Genomic DNA, 14,409 nt, shown 5'->3' with positions numbered 1-14,409 from the left:
TGTAGTCTCTGAACCCCTCACAGCCCGGGATAGCCATCTCCTTAAAACTCCATTCCTTTCTCATGAGTAGGGCCACTCCGCCTCCTCCCCTACCTTCCCTCTCTTTCCTTATTACTGTGTACTCCTGGGGGGAAACACAGCATTTGTTTTGATTCTGGAGAGTTTTGTTTCAGTGAGTCCGATTACATCTGGGTTCACTTCTTGTGCTCTTTCCCTTAGTTCACTTGTCTTGCTTGTGATCCCATCTATGTTCGAGTACATCACTCTGAAACTGACTCTCTTCTGCTTCTCCTCTGGGGGGGACCTGTGGGATCTGGGGTGAATGGGAGCTGGGGGGATCTGGCACGGGGAGACTGGTGGAGGAGGAAGGACTTGGGGGGGTGGGGGGAGAGGGGGGGAGAGTTAGAGGGGGAGGGTTGGGGGGGCGAGGGGGAGGGTTGGGGGAGCATGGGGGGAGGAGAGGATTTGGGGGATAGGGGAGATGGGGGGGTATGAAGAGGGAGGAGAGCTTGAGGGGCGTGGGAGGAAAAGGAGGAGCGAGGTGGGTGTTGAAGAGGGGAGGGTTAAGGGGAGTGGTGGAGAGGGGAAGACTTAGGTGGGGTGGGGGACAGCGGGGGGGCTTAGGGGGTGGGGGAGAACGGAGGGCTTGGGGTATGAGAGACAGGAAGGCATGTGGGAGAGGGGAGGGCTTGGGGGAGGGGGGAGAAGGGAGGTCCTGGGGAGAGGGGTGAGTGGGAGGAGGGGGGAGGGTGCCCTAGGTGGGTACTTAGTGGGGGGCTGACAGGGGAAGGGGCAGGTTGGGTGTCTGTTGGGTAGAATGTGGGGGTGGTGCCCCACTCCCTGTGGCTGTTGCACTGTTTGAGGAGGGTTCCCCACTCCCCTCTGGGATTGTAGAGTTTGGGGTTGTGGTTCTCTGATTCCTTTCTCTCTCCCTGCGCTCCTTTCTCGCGTCTGCTGCCTTCATTCTATCTTGTGTGTAGGGGTAGGGAGGCAGGTGTGTGTAAGGAGACAGGTATGTGGGGAGGCAGGACACACAGTAGAGGCAGGTGTGTGTAGGGAGGGAGGACATACACAGTAGAGGCAGGTGTGTAGGGAGGCAGGTGTGTGAATGGAGGCAGGACACATCAACACGTTGCACCGTCCCCTGCTCACTATACCTGCCGGAATGTTGCATCATAACAAATGCAACAACATGTATATTGCACACCTGACAATGGCAATAGTCATTAATAATAATGGACACCAACCCGTTGTGGGTGTGTCGTCCCGCCTCACACAAGCTCACAGGTACATAATATTAGCTGGCCAGGTAATGACTATAAGGTTAGGTTAGGTCGTGAAGAATTTGTAGCACTGCGCAGCGTCCTGCGGGAGGCACTGCGCAGCGTCCTGCGGGAGGCACTGCGCAGCGTCCTGCGGGAGGCACTGTGCAGCGTCCTGCGGGAGGCACTGCGCAGCGTCCTGCGGGAGGCACTGCGCAGCGTCGAGCGGGAGGCACTGTGCAGCGACCAGCGGGAGGCACTGCGCAGCGTCCTGCGGGAGGCACTGCGCAGCGTCCTGCGGGAGGCACTGCGCAGCGTCCTGCGGGAGGCACTGCGCAGCGTCCTGCGGGAGGCACTGCGCAGCGTCCTGCGGGAGGCACTGCGCAGCGTCCTGCGGGAGGCACTGCGCAGCGTCCTGCGGGAGGCACTGCGCAGCGTCCTGCGGGAGGCACTGCGCAGCGTCCTGCGGGAGGCACTGCGCAGCGTCCTGCGGGAGGCACTGCGCAGCGTCCTGCGGGAGGCACTGCGCAGCGTCCTGCGGGAGGCACTGCGCAGCGTCCTGCGGGAGGCACTGCGCAGCGTCCTGCGGGAGGCACTGCGCAGCGTCCTGCGGGAGGCACTGCGCAGCGTCCTGCGGGAGGCACTGCGCAGCGTCCTGCGGGAGGCACTGCGCAGCGTCCTGCGGGAGGCACTGCGCAGCGTCCTGCGGGAGGCACTGCGCAGCGTCCTGCGGGAGGCACTGTGCAGCGTCCTGCGGGAGGCACTGCGCAGCGTCCTGCGGGAGGCACTGTGCAGCGTCCTGCGGGAGGCACTGCACAGCTTCCTGCGGGAGGCACTGTGCAGCGTCCTGCGGGAGGCACTGTGCAGCGTCCTGCGGGAGGCACTGTGCAGCGTCCTGCGGGAGGCACTGTGCAGCGTCCTGCGGGAGGCACTGTGCAGCGTCCTGCGGGAGGCACTGCGCAGCGTCCTGCGGGAGGCACTGTGCAGCGTCCTGCGGGAGGCACTGCGCAGCGTCCTGCGGGAGGCACTGTGCAGCGTCCTGCGGGAGGCACTGCGCAGCGTCCTGCGGGAGGCACTGCGCAGCGTCCTGCGGGAGGCACTGCGCAGCGTCCTGCGGGAGGCACTGCGCAGCGTCCTGCGGGAGGCACTGTGCAGCGTCCTGCGGGAGGCACTGCGCAGCGTCCTGCGGGAGGCACTGTGCAGCGTCCTGTGGGAGGCACTGCACAGCGTCCTGCGGGAGGCACTGCGCAGCGTCCTGCGGGAGGCACTGTGCAGCGTCCTGCGGGAGGCACTGCGCAGCGTCCTGCGGGAGGCACTGCGCAGCGTCCTGCGGGAGGCACTGTGCAGCGTCCTGCGGGAGGCACTGCGCAGCGTCCTGCGGGAGGCACTGCGCAGCGTCCTGCGGGAGGCACTGCGCAGCGTCCTGCGGGAGGCACTGCGCAGCGTCCTGCGGGAGGCACTGCGCAGCGTCCTGCGGGAGGCACTGCGCAGCGTCCTGCGGGAGGCACTGCGCAGCGTCCTGCGGGAGGCACTGCGCAGCGTCCTGCGGGAGGCACTGCGCAGCGTCCTGCGGGAGGCACTGCGCAGCGTCCTGCGGGAGGCACTGCGCAGCGTCCTGCGGGAGGCACTGCGCAGCGTCCTGCGGGAGGCACTGCGCAGCGTCCTGCGGGAGGCACTGCGCAGCGTCCTGCGGGAGGCACTGCGCAGCGTCCTGCGGGAGGCACTGCGCAGCGTCCTGCGGGAGGCACTGCGCAGCGTCCTGCGGGAGGCACTGCGCAGCGTCCTGCGGGAGGCACTGCGCAGCGTCCTGCGGGAGGCACTGCGCAGCGTCCTGCGGGAGGCACTGCGCAGCGTCCTGCGGGAGGCACTGCGCAGCGTCCTGCGGGAGGCACTGCGCAGCGTCCTGCGGGAGGCACTGCGCAGCGTCCTGCGGGAGGCACTGCGCAGCGTCCTGCGGGAGGCACTGCGCAGCGTCCTGCGGGAGGCACTGCGCAGCGTCCTGCGGGAGGCACTGCGCAGCGTCCTGCGGGAGGCACTGCGCAGCGTCCTGCGGGAGGCACTGCGCAGCGTCCTGCGGGAGGCACTGTGCAGCGTCCTGCGGGAGGCACTGTGCAGCGTCCTGCGGGAGGCACTGTGCAGCGTCCTGCGGGAGGCACTGCGCAGCGTCCTGCGGGAGGCACTGCGCAGCGTCCTGCGGGAGGCACTGCGCAGCGTCCTGCGGGAGGCACTGCGCAGCGTCCTGCGGGAGGCACTGCGCAGCGTCCTGCGGGAGGCACTGCGCAGCGTCCTGCGGGAGGCACTGTGCAGCGTCCTGCGGGAGGCACTGCGCAGCGTCCTGCGGGAGGCACTGTGCAGCGTCCTGTGGGAGGCACTGCACAGCGTCCTGCGGGAGGCACTGCGCAGCGTCCTGCGGGAGGCACTGTGCAGCGTCCTGCGGGAGGCACTGCGCAGCGTCCTGCGGGAGGCACTGCGCAGCGTCCTGCGGGAGGCACTGTGCAGCGTCCTGCGGGAGGCACTGCGCAGCGTCCTGCGGGAGGCACTGTGCAGCGTCCTGCGGGAGGCACTGCGCAGCGTCCTGCGGGAGGCACTGCGCAGCGTCCTGCGGGAGGCACTGTGCAGCGTCCTGCGGGAGGCACTGTGCAGCGTCCTGCGGGAGGCACTGCGCAGCGTCCTGCGGGAGGCACTGCATAGCGTCCTGCGGGAGGCACTGCGCAGCGTCCTGCGGGAGGCACTGCGCAGCGTCCTGCGGGAGGCACTGCGCAGCGTCCTGCGGGAGGCACTGCGCAGCGTCCTGCGGGAGGCACTGCGCAGCGTCCTGCGGGAGGCACTGCGCAGCGTCCTGCGGGAGGCACTGCGCAGCGTCCTGCGGGAGGCACTGCGCAGCGTCCTGCGGGAGGCACTGCGCAGCGTCCTGCGGGAGGCACTGCGCAGCGTCCTGCGGGAGGCACTGCGCAGCGTCCTGCGGGAGGCACTGCGCAGCGTCCTGCGGGAGGCACTGCGCAGCGTCCTGCGGGAGGCACTGCGCAGCGTCCTGCGGGAGGCACTGCGCAGCGTCCTGCGGGAGGCACTGCGCAGCGTCCTGCGGGAGGCACTGCGCAGCGTCCTGCGGGAGGCACTGCGCAGCGTCCTGCGGGAGGCACTGCGCAGCGTCCTGCGGGAGGCACTGCGCAGCGTCCTGCGGGAGGCACTGCGCAGCGTCCTGCGGGAGGCACTGCGCAGCGTCCTGCGGGAGGCACTGCGCAGCGTCCTGCGGGAGGCACTGCGCAGCGTCCTGCGGGAGGCACTGCGCAGCGTCCTGCGGGAGGCACTGCGCAGCGTCCTGCGGGAGGCACTGCGCAGCGTCCTGCGGGAGGCACTGCGCAGCGTCCTGCGGGAGGCACTGCGCAGCGTCCTGCGGGAGGCACTGCGCAGCGTCCTGCGGGAGGCACTGCGCAGCGTCCTGCGGGAGGCACTGCGCAGCGTCCTGCGGGAGGCACTGCGCAGCGTCCTGCGGGAGGCACTGCGCAGCGTCCTGCGGGAGGCACTGCGCAGCGTCCTGCGGGAGGCACTGCGCAGCGTCCTGCGGGAGGCACTGCGCAGCGTCCTGCGGGAGGCACTGCGCAGCGTCCTGCGGGAGGCACTGCGCAGCGTCCTGCGGGAGGCACTGCGCAGCGTCCTGCGGGAGGCACTGCGCAGCGTCCTGCGGGAGGCACTGCGCAGCGTCCTGCGGGAGGCACTGCGCAGCGTCCTGCGGGAGGCACTGCGCAGCGTCCTGCGGGAGGCACTGCGCAGCGTCCTGCGGGAGGCACTGCGCAGCGTCCTGCGGGAGGCACTGCGCAGCGTCCTGCGGGAGGCACTGCGCAGCGTCCTGCGGGAGGCACTGCGCAGCGTCCTGCGGGAGGCACTGCGCAGCGTCCTGCGGGAGGCACTGCGCAGCGTCCTGCGGGAGGCACTGCGCAGCGTCCTGCGGGAGGCACTGCGCAGCGTCCTGCGGGAGGCACTGCGCAGCGTCCTGCGGGAGGCACTGCGCAGCGTCCTGCGGGAGGCACTGCGCAGCGTCCTGCGGGAGGCACTGCGCAGCGTCCTGCGGGAGGCACTGCGCAGCGTCCTGCGGGAGGCACTGCGCAGCGTCCTGCGGGAGGCACTGCGCAGCGTCCTGCGGGAGGCACTGCGCAGCGTCCTGCGGGAGGCACTGCGCAGCGTCCTGCGGGAGGCACTGCGCAGCGTCCTGCGGGAGGCACTGCGCAGCGTCCTGCGGGAGGCACTGCGCAGCGTCCTGCGGGAGGCACTGCGCAGCGTCCTGCGGGAGGCACTGCGCAGCGTCCTGCGGGAGGCACTGCGCAGCGTCCTGCGGGAGGCACTGCGCAGCGTCCTGCGGGAGGCACTGCGCAGCGTCCTGCGGGAGGCACTGCGCAGCGTCCTGCGGGAGGCACTGCGCAGCGTCCTGCGGGAGGCACTGCGCAGCGTCCTGCGGGAGGCACTGCGCAGCGTCCTGCGGGAGGCACTGCGCAGCGTCCTGCGGGAGGCACTGCGCAGCGTCCTGCGGGAGGCACTGCGCAGCGTCCTGCGGGAGGCACTGTGCAGCGTCCTGCGGGAGGCACTGTGCAGCGTCCTGCGGGAGGCACTGTGCAGCGTCCTGCGGGAGGCACTGTGCAGCGTCCTGCGGGAGGCACTGCGCAGCGTCCTGCGGGAGGCACTGCGCAGCGTCCTGCGGGAGGCACTGCGCAGCGTCCTGCGGGAGGCACTGCTTCTAGCCAGATTCGGGAGCTTTCGGAAGGTGGGAGTATTTTATTTATATTTAGATTTATTATAATTGGGAATAATTGTTTCTTTAATTTAAGAATAGATAAAGTTCTCAGACTGATATTCTTAAAGACATTGCCTCAAGTTGGGGCACATAATTACGCGTCTCTTATTTGTGTTAATCCAACAAACAATTGTTTTTAGACTTCGTCTCCATTTAGTGTTAATCATACCTCTTTGACATGAACTGAATTGCCATACCAATTGGCTGACCCTCAGTAGTTACCTAACTGCCTTGACCTTTGGCCAAGTGGGCCTGGTTGTCATTGACGCCTCCCCGAGCGAGTCACTGTCAGTCACTGCCTATATGTCAAGAACTTATATATCCCCTCTGTTGTGGTAGGTAAGTGACTGTGAGCTGGTCCAGCTGGAAGGGCCACGACTCTCTGCCTCCCCACGACTCTGTGCCTATGATCCTGTGGTCCTAGGTTCGATCCCGGGCGCCGGCGAGAAACATTGGGCAGAGTTTTTTTTTCACCCTATGCCCATGTTACCTACCAGTAAATAGGTACCTGGGAGTTAGTCAGCTGTCACGGGCTGCATCCTGGTGTGTACTCCCCTAGTTGTGTTTGCGGGGGTTGAGCTCTGGCTCTTTGGTCCCGCCTCTCAACCGTCAATCAACAGGTGTACAGATTCCTGAGCATATTGGGCTCTATCATATCTACACTTGAAACTGTGTATGGAGTCAGCCTCCACCACAGTGTGTGTGTGTGTGTGTGTGTGTGTGTGTGTGTGTGTGTGTGTGTGTGTGTGTGTGTGTGTGTGTGTGTGTGTGTGTGTGTGTGTGTGTGTGTGTGTGTGTGTGTGTGATATGGTAGTAGTAGTTAGAAACAGTTGATTGACAGTTGAGAGGTAGGCCGAAAGAGCAGAGCTCAACCCCCGCAAGTACAACTAGGTGAATACACACAGATGCCCATTAGGATATCGAGATCAATTTTCCCTTATCTCACTCCCGGTTCCCAGCATCCGGTAATTAATATAAAAATTAATGAAGTTCCGGGTGGTGGCCGCGTTAATGTCTGTATAAGTCAATGGTGTTATGTAGGTGGAGCTTCGTACACACCACCATTTCTCTCCCTCTCTGTATATGTATGTGTATATGCTGTTGAATATGACCGAAAGGGTAAGATTAATGATTCTAACACGAACCCTCTCAATATTTCTTATGTTTTTCTTCACAGTCGAGGTTAGTTGAAAAATTAACTCTCCAAAGTTCATTTTCATACACTTCTGATTTGTGTCTGACACAATTAACAATTTACTACAAAAACATGACGACAGCCAATTTACGTATGAAGAACTCTCCAGACACCAAACAGAACGCCTTGAAAGAAACCAACGTCGTCTATGCCTTCACATGCCCACTTGGGAACTGTGAGCCCCAAAGATCTTAATATATAGGCAAGACAACAACGTCTCTTCCTAAACGATTACCAATGCACAAACAACAGGACTCCATCAAGAAGCACATAATCTCCTCACACAACCAGACCATCACCAGAGTAATCTTAACAACCTAAAAAATAATGAACATAAGATAAATTATTCGTAGGTTTTCTGTAGACAATAAACTTTAGTGAAAAATCTTCCCTATGAATAAGTACATCTCGGAATGGCAAACATTTATCAATTTCAATATCCTTAGTAAATTTTATAGAAATTGATAGAGACTGAAATTGGTAAATGTCTGCCATTCCTGGATGTACTTATTCATAGGGAAGATTTTCACTAAAGTTTATTGTCTACAGAAAACCTACGAATAATTTATCATATGTCATTATTTTTCAGGGCATAGATACAATGTGAAAAATCTATTTTTTCTTCAATGTATCTAAGAGCTCTTCGAGTTGTGAGTCCAGAATTCTTAGATGAATAGTTTAAGAATATTGATTCGATTGGTCTCAAGCTTTTTTACCCACTGAGTATTTTGGAAGTTTGCCATAGCAAAGCACGTCGTACATATTATAATAATATATGTAGTGAAAAAATTCGCCCAAAGAATGTGTTACGTTTACCATATTTCTCTGGATTTGAGAATATTGTCAAGACCTTGAACCTTTTTGATATACATGTATTGTTTAGCTACGAAAATACTGTTGTTAAGCTATTAGTTAGGAACAGCCCTCGTAGTGATAATTGTGTCATTTATAAAATACCTTGTAAAGACTGTAATAAGTTCTATGTTGGGAAAACATCTAAAGATTTGAAATGTAGAATTTCGCAACATAAATACTCTGTAAGACATGACCAATTGTCTAATGCTTTGTTTGTTCATTTGTCAGAGAATGCTCACCAAATTGATTGGGAGATGGTGCCTTCAATAACAAATTGTAAAAGCACTTATAACAGAAACATAATTGAATCTGCTTTGATGCAGATCACAAAGGAAAGTAATTTGAACATTAGCAGTGGTTTATATAACTTAGATCCATTTTTGATAGATCAAATAAAGGGCGATTTGAGTAGAATCATTGGAACACATTTGTCTCACTAATTCATTGTAAATATTTACTATCTTATGCTATTATTATCCAGGGGTGGGCCAGTGTGTAGGTATGGATAGGAGCTGCATCGTATGGGCTAATACGCCTTCTGCAGTTCTTATGCGGCTCATATTTGTGTCCACCTGATTCCCATTCATTTGTACCTCACCTCACTCCACCATTCTCTCCTGCCTATATATGTCCAATACTTGACCTGTAAATCTCTCCTTCTGAAGATGTATTAATATACGAAAGTACTTAAGGAAATTCCTGTTTCAATTCTTCCTCCGTGGTCTGACACTGTCATATTTTTCATCACGTGTTTATTTTTCGAAATTTACACCCACACACCCACACACACACACACACACACACACATATATACATATATATACCCCTTCTAGGTTTGAAAAAAAAAATATATATATATATATATATATATATATATATATATATATATATATATATATGTATGTATATATATATATATATATATATATATATATATATATATATGTATGTATATATATATATATATATATATATATATATATATATATATATATATATATATATATATATATATATATATATATATATATATATATATATATATATATATATATATATGCAGGCGATGAGTCACAATAACGTGGCTGAAGTAAGTTGACCAGACCACACACTAGAAGTTGAAGGGACGACGACGTTTCGGTTCGGTCCGTCCTGGACCATTCTCAAGTCGATTGTGACTTGAGTCGACTTGAGAATCACGACTTGACAATCAATCGACTTGAGAATGGTCCAGGACGAACCGAAACGTCGTCGTCCCTTCAACTTCTAGTGTGTGGTCCGGTCAACTATATATATATATATATATATATATATATATATATATATATATATATATATATATATATATATATATATATATATATATATATATATATATATATATATATATATATATATATATATATATCCTGCACTCCTCTCTCTTTCCAAATTGTGAACATCACGTCAAATCCAAAGCAACAGCCAATTAGTGCTCTCTCGGGGCTAAATTAGCTGGCTTTATCCTGCCGAGTGACCAGGACGAGTTCAAAGCGCATACACGATTACGGCGTGAGCGTGGACGGGATGAGATAGAGCCGATCACTCACTACACTGCTTAATTGGTGCGTGTGTTGTCGTTGTGTGAGTTGCAGAGTTGTTTGTTGAGCCTGCCTACACGCCCCTCCGAGCCTACATGTGAACTCGCACGGTCGAGACCTAGTTCCTGGTCTCCGTCACAGCTAACTGGTGATTATAGCGCCGCGTCACTAGATGTACTCGCCTATTTGCGCCTGTGGGATTGAGCTTTATCTCTTGGGTCCCGCTTTTATTGCTGCTAGTTATCTTGAAGACAGTGTTGTGTATTATTAACTGGTGTATACCTAGATAGGGTTTCTAGAGTTCTTCTACTCCACGTGCCCAGCCTGGGGCTAGGACTCGACTTGTGACAGCTTGGTCCAACAGGCTGTTGCTTGGAGCGGTCTGCAGGCCTATAAATCCGCTACAGCCTGGATGGTCCAGCACGTCTTGCAAGAACTTATCTAAATACTTCTCGAAGACTTCCACCTTTGTTCCGGCAATATTTCTGATGGTTGCAGCGAGGGTGTTGAACAGCTGTGGACCTCTGATGGTGAGACTGTTCTCTGACAGTGGACATGGCACGTTTGCTCCTCACTGGTTGGCTCCTGATGAAACATATTTGAAATTAAACTCCTCTGGATACCATCACGTTTTGGAATCTCATAGCGTGATACTCTTGCACTCCATCCTCTGAATTGACAGTACGTTTTAATACTAAGTGTAATAAGTACATTTCCTGACTGTCATGCACAGTACATAATTGCACTTACGGGGCTGTTACATTTACCACCCCCCATTTCTTCTCGTTTTCTGTTAAGACACTCAGAATTTTAGGATGAAGTTTTAAAGCTCATTTCGCTATACACAAGTTTTAAATATCAGGAATTTCTTTTTCAGTTTTATTAAACAATAGAGATTTTATACAAAATTTTAAAATATTCTGAGTTACTTTACAAGTTATTGAAATATTTTAGTTTTGTTTTATAAAACTGTAATATCAATATAGCTATAGTTAAGTAGTAATTATAATTAAGAAGCAATAAAATACTTATCTTCAAAAACTAAGAAGGTTAGGTTAGGTCATGGTTTTCTATTCAACTTTTCAGGTAATCTCAAATATTCACAATATATTTGACTACGGTTTAATACTAAGTGAAAATAAATACAATTCCTGACTGTCATACATAGTACATAATTGCACTTATGGGGCTGATTAATTTTCCGCCCCATTTTTTGAGGACGGACTGTACTCTTGACATGCTTGCAAAGTCAGCCTGTAGTATACCAGCAGTAAAATCAATATTGGCGTTTCATTAGCAGTGACGAAGAGAATACTTAAACAAATATCCAATGAAAATCTTACTTACCTAACAAATTCTCAAAGACCTGAAATCATTAAACATTTTGATGAAAACCGTGAGGAGACATTTATATGTGGAACTAATAGAGCAAGAACCCTGCTATGTGATGTTACAGAGGCCAGAATATGCCTGAGATATAGACGTAACTGGCAGCTTTCTTAAAACTCAAATGTCGAGTACACCATGTGTCAACTTTGTGAAAGTGTAGAATACACCATGTGTCAACTTTGTGAAAGTGTCCAATACACCCTGTGTCAACTTTGTGAAAGTGTAGAATACACATGTGTCAACTTTGTGAAAGTGTAGAATACACCAAGTGTCAACTTTGTGAATGTCCAATACACCAAGTGTCAACTTTGTGAGTGTCCAATATACCATGTGTCAACTTTGTGAAAGTGTCCAATACACCATGTGTCAACTTTGTGAAAGAGAAAACATGCACTCTCCTGAACATTATATTGTACATAATATACTGACTTTACTGGATACCATATTGACTGACTTTCGCCCTCCTGGGCTGAGGTATGCTGAACTCTGTAACTACTATATGAGTACTGGAACACTTGATGATATACTGGACTTGTACCCAAGATTGACTTTGAAATACGTCAGTTATACAATGTATGTGATGGAACTATATCCTGAGCTTGTGAAAGCACCTTAATCACCTTCAGTAGTTAAGTGTTTAATAACACTATTTTCTATAGCAGCTATCACACCCTGTCAAATACAAGAGAGATAACAGTCTGTGTGTATGTGTATATATATTTAAATATGTGTGTAACAAAATTTCTGTGTGTGTAACCAATTTTGTTACACACAAAATATGTGTAACAAAAATCCCCCCAGGTGGAGGCGGGGACCGTGTTCGATCCCCGCCTCCACCGGGTATCGAACCCGGAACCTCAGGACTACGAATCCGAAGCGCTGTCCACTCAGCTGTCTGGCGACCTCAAACACTGTTATAGGATAGATGTACATTTATGTACGTAGGTTAGATTAACATCTTATAAGCACTACAATCACCTTCTGTGATTGATTGTTCAATAAATCCCTGAACTATATGTTTAACAGATCTCTAACCCTGTCCATGGAGGACAGAAGAAAATGTATATATGCTGGTTAGCATTGTAAATGTGTGGCCACGTCTGTGGCAGAAAATAGTAAATAAATTAATAAAACTCCGCATAAGCTCTCTACAGGAGTAAGCTTCACCTCAAATAAGTTCACACGATAGGGTAGGCTTCTTAATTAAATAAATCACAACAATGTCTACATGAATTTTATCAAAGTCATTATCATTTTGTAAATGTTAATACCTGCAAATATTAACCCAAAAGTGCCATGCTCCATTTAACTTGAATTAATAACATGGTAAAACTGGGGACTCGAACCGTAAACACGGACAGAGAGGGTCGTAACCCCCGCCACGGACATTAATGCAATTATGCTTCTTACGGTCTCCTGACACAAGAGGTAAAATGTTAATGTTTATGGTGTAGGTTAACTCTACAGCATCTGGTATGAGCGTGGCTCTCAAGCCCTGTGAAACATGCTTAGTTGATAGTCAAGGCATGCTTGGTTAGACCAGCCTGTCCTTACACTTGTGGTTAGGCCAGCCTGTCCTCACACTTGTGGTTAGGCCAGCCTGTCCTCACACTTGTGGTTAGACCAGCCTGTCCTTACACTTGTGGTTAGACCAGCCTGTCCTCACACTTGTGGTTAGACCAGCGTGTCCTCACACTTGTGGTTAGACCAGCCTGTCCTTACACTTGTGGTTAGACCAGCCTGTCCTCACACTTGTGGTTAGACCAGCCTGTCCTCAAACTTGTGGTTAGACCAGCCTGTCCTTACACTTGTGGTTAGACCAGCCTGTCCTCACACTTGTGGTTAGACCAGCCTGTCCTCAAACTTGTGGTTAGACCAGCCTGTCCTCACACTTGTGGTTAGACCAGCCTGTCCTCACACCTGTGGTTAGACCAGCCTGTCCTTACACTTGTGGTTAGGCCAGCCTGTCCTCACACTTGTGGTTAGACCAGCCTGTCCTTACACTTGTGGTTAGACCAGCCTGTCCTCACACTTGTGGTTAGACCAGCCTGTCCTCAAACTTGTGGTTAGACCAGCCTGTCCTTACACTTGTGGTTAGACCAGCCTGTCCTCACACTTGTGGTTAGACCAGCCTGTCCTCAAACTTGTGGTTAGACCAGCCTGTCCTCACACTTGTGGTTAGACCAGCCTGTCCTCACACCTGTGGTTAGACCAGCCTGTCCTTACACCTGTGGTTAGACCAGCCTGTCCTTACACTTGTGGTTAGACCAGCCTGTCCTTACACTTGTGGTTAGACCAGCCTGTCCTCACACTTGTGGTTAGACCAGCCTGTCCTCACACCTGTGGTTAGACCAGCCTGTCCTCACACCTGTGGTTAGACCAGCCTGTCCTTACACTTGTGGTTAGACCAGCCTGTCCTTACACTTGTGGTTAGACCAGCCTGTCCTCACACTTGTGGTTAGACCAGCCTGTCCTCACACCTGTGGTTAGACCAGCCTGTCCTTACACTTGTGGTTAGACCAGCCTGTCCTCACACTTGTGGTTAGACCAGCCTGTCCTCACACCTGTGGTTAGGCCAGCCTGTCCTTACACTTGTGGTTAGGCCAGCCTGTCCTTACACTTGTGGTTAGACCAGCCTGTCCTTACACCTGTGGTTAGACCAGCCTGTCCTTACACTTGTGGTTAGACCAGCCTGTCCTCACACCTGTGGTTAGACCAGCCTGTCCTTACACTTGTGGTTAGACCAGCCTGTCCTTACACCTGTGGTTAGACCAGCCTGTCCTCACACTTGTGGTTAGTCCAGCCTGTCCTCACACTTGTGGTTAGTCCAGCCTGTCCTCACACTTGTGGTTAGGCCAGCCTGTCCTTACACTTGTGGTTAGACCAGCCTGTCCTTACACCTGTGGTTAGACCAGCCTGTCCTTACACTTGTGGTTAGACCAGCCTGTCCTCACACTTGTGGTTAGACCAGCCTGTCCTCACACCTGTGGTTAGACCAGCCTGTCTTTACACTTGTGGTTAGGCCAGCCTGTCCTTACACTTGTGGTTAGACCAGCCTGTCCTTACACCTGTGGTTAGACCAGCCTGTCCTTACACTTGTGGTTAGACCAGCCTGTCCTCACACCTGTGGTTAGACCAGCCTGTCCTTACACTTGTGGTTAGACCAGCCTGTCCTTACACCTGTGGTTAGACCAGCCTGTCCTCACACTTGTGGTTAGTCCAGCCTGTCCTCACACTTGTGGTTAGTCCAGCCTGTCCTCACACTTGTGGTTAGGCCAGCCTGTCCTTACACTTGTGGTTAGACCAGCCTGTCCTTACACCTGTGGTTAGACCAGCCTGTCC

At 53.1% G+C, this 14,409-nt stretch overlaps 1 protein-coding gene across 1 annotated transcript in view; it reads left to right on the top strand.

Annotated features, from left to right (window-relative positions):
- The window catches only part of LOC138368955 (rootletin-like), a 47,000-nt gene extending 34,395 nt beyond the window's left edge, over positions 1-12,605 (top strand). Inside the window, exons 4-5 of the mRNA XM_069331682.1 lie at positions 1,324-6,018; positions 12,522-12,605. Of these exons, the coding sequence (XP_069187783.1) occupies positions 1,324-6,018; positions 12,522-12,605 (4,779 nt within the window). The remainder of the gene's footprint in view (positions 1-1,323; positions 6,019-12,521) is intronic.
- The last annotated feature ends 1,804 nt before the right edge of the window (positions 12,606-14,409 follow it).

This window comes from Procambarus clarkii, chromosome 26, assembly GCF_040958095.1.
Source record: "Procambarus clarkii isolate CNS0578487 chromosome 26, FALCON_Pclarkii_2.0, whole genome shotgun sequence".
Taxonomy (NCBI): Eukaryota; Metazoa; Arthropoda; class Malacostraca; order Decapoda; family Cambaridae; genus Procambarus; species Procambarus clarkii.
The sequence above is the reverse complement of the archived record's forward strand: the minus strand, read 5'-3'. Positions and strand labels throughout refer to the sequence as shown.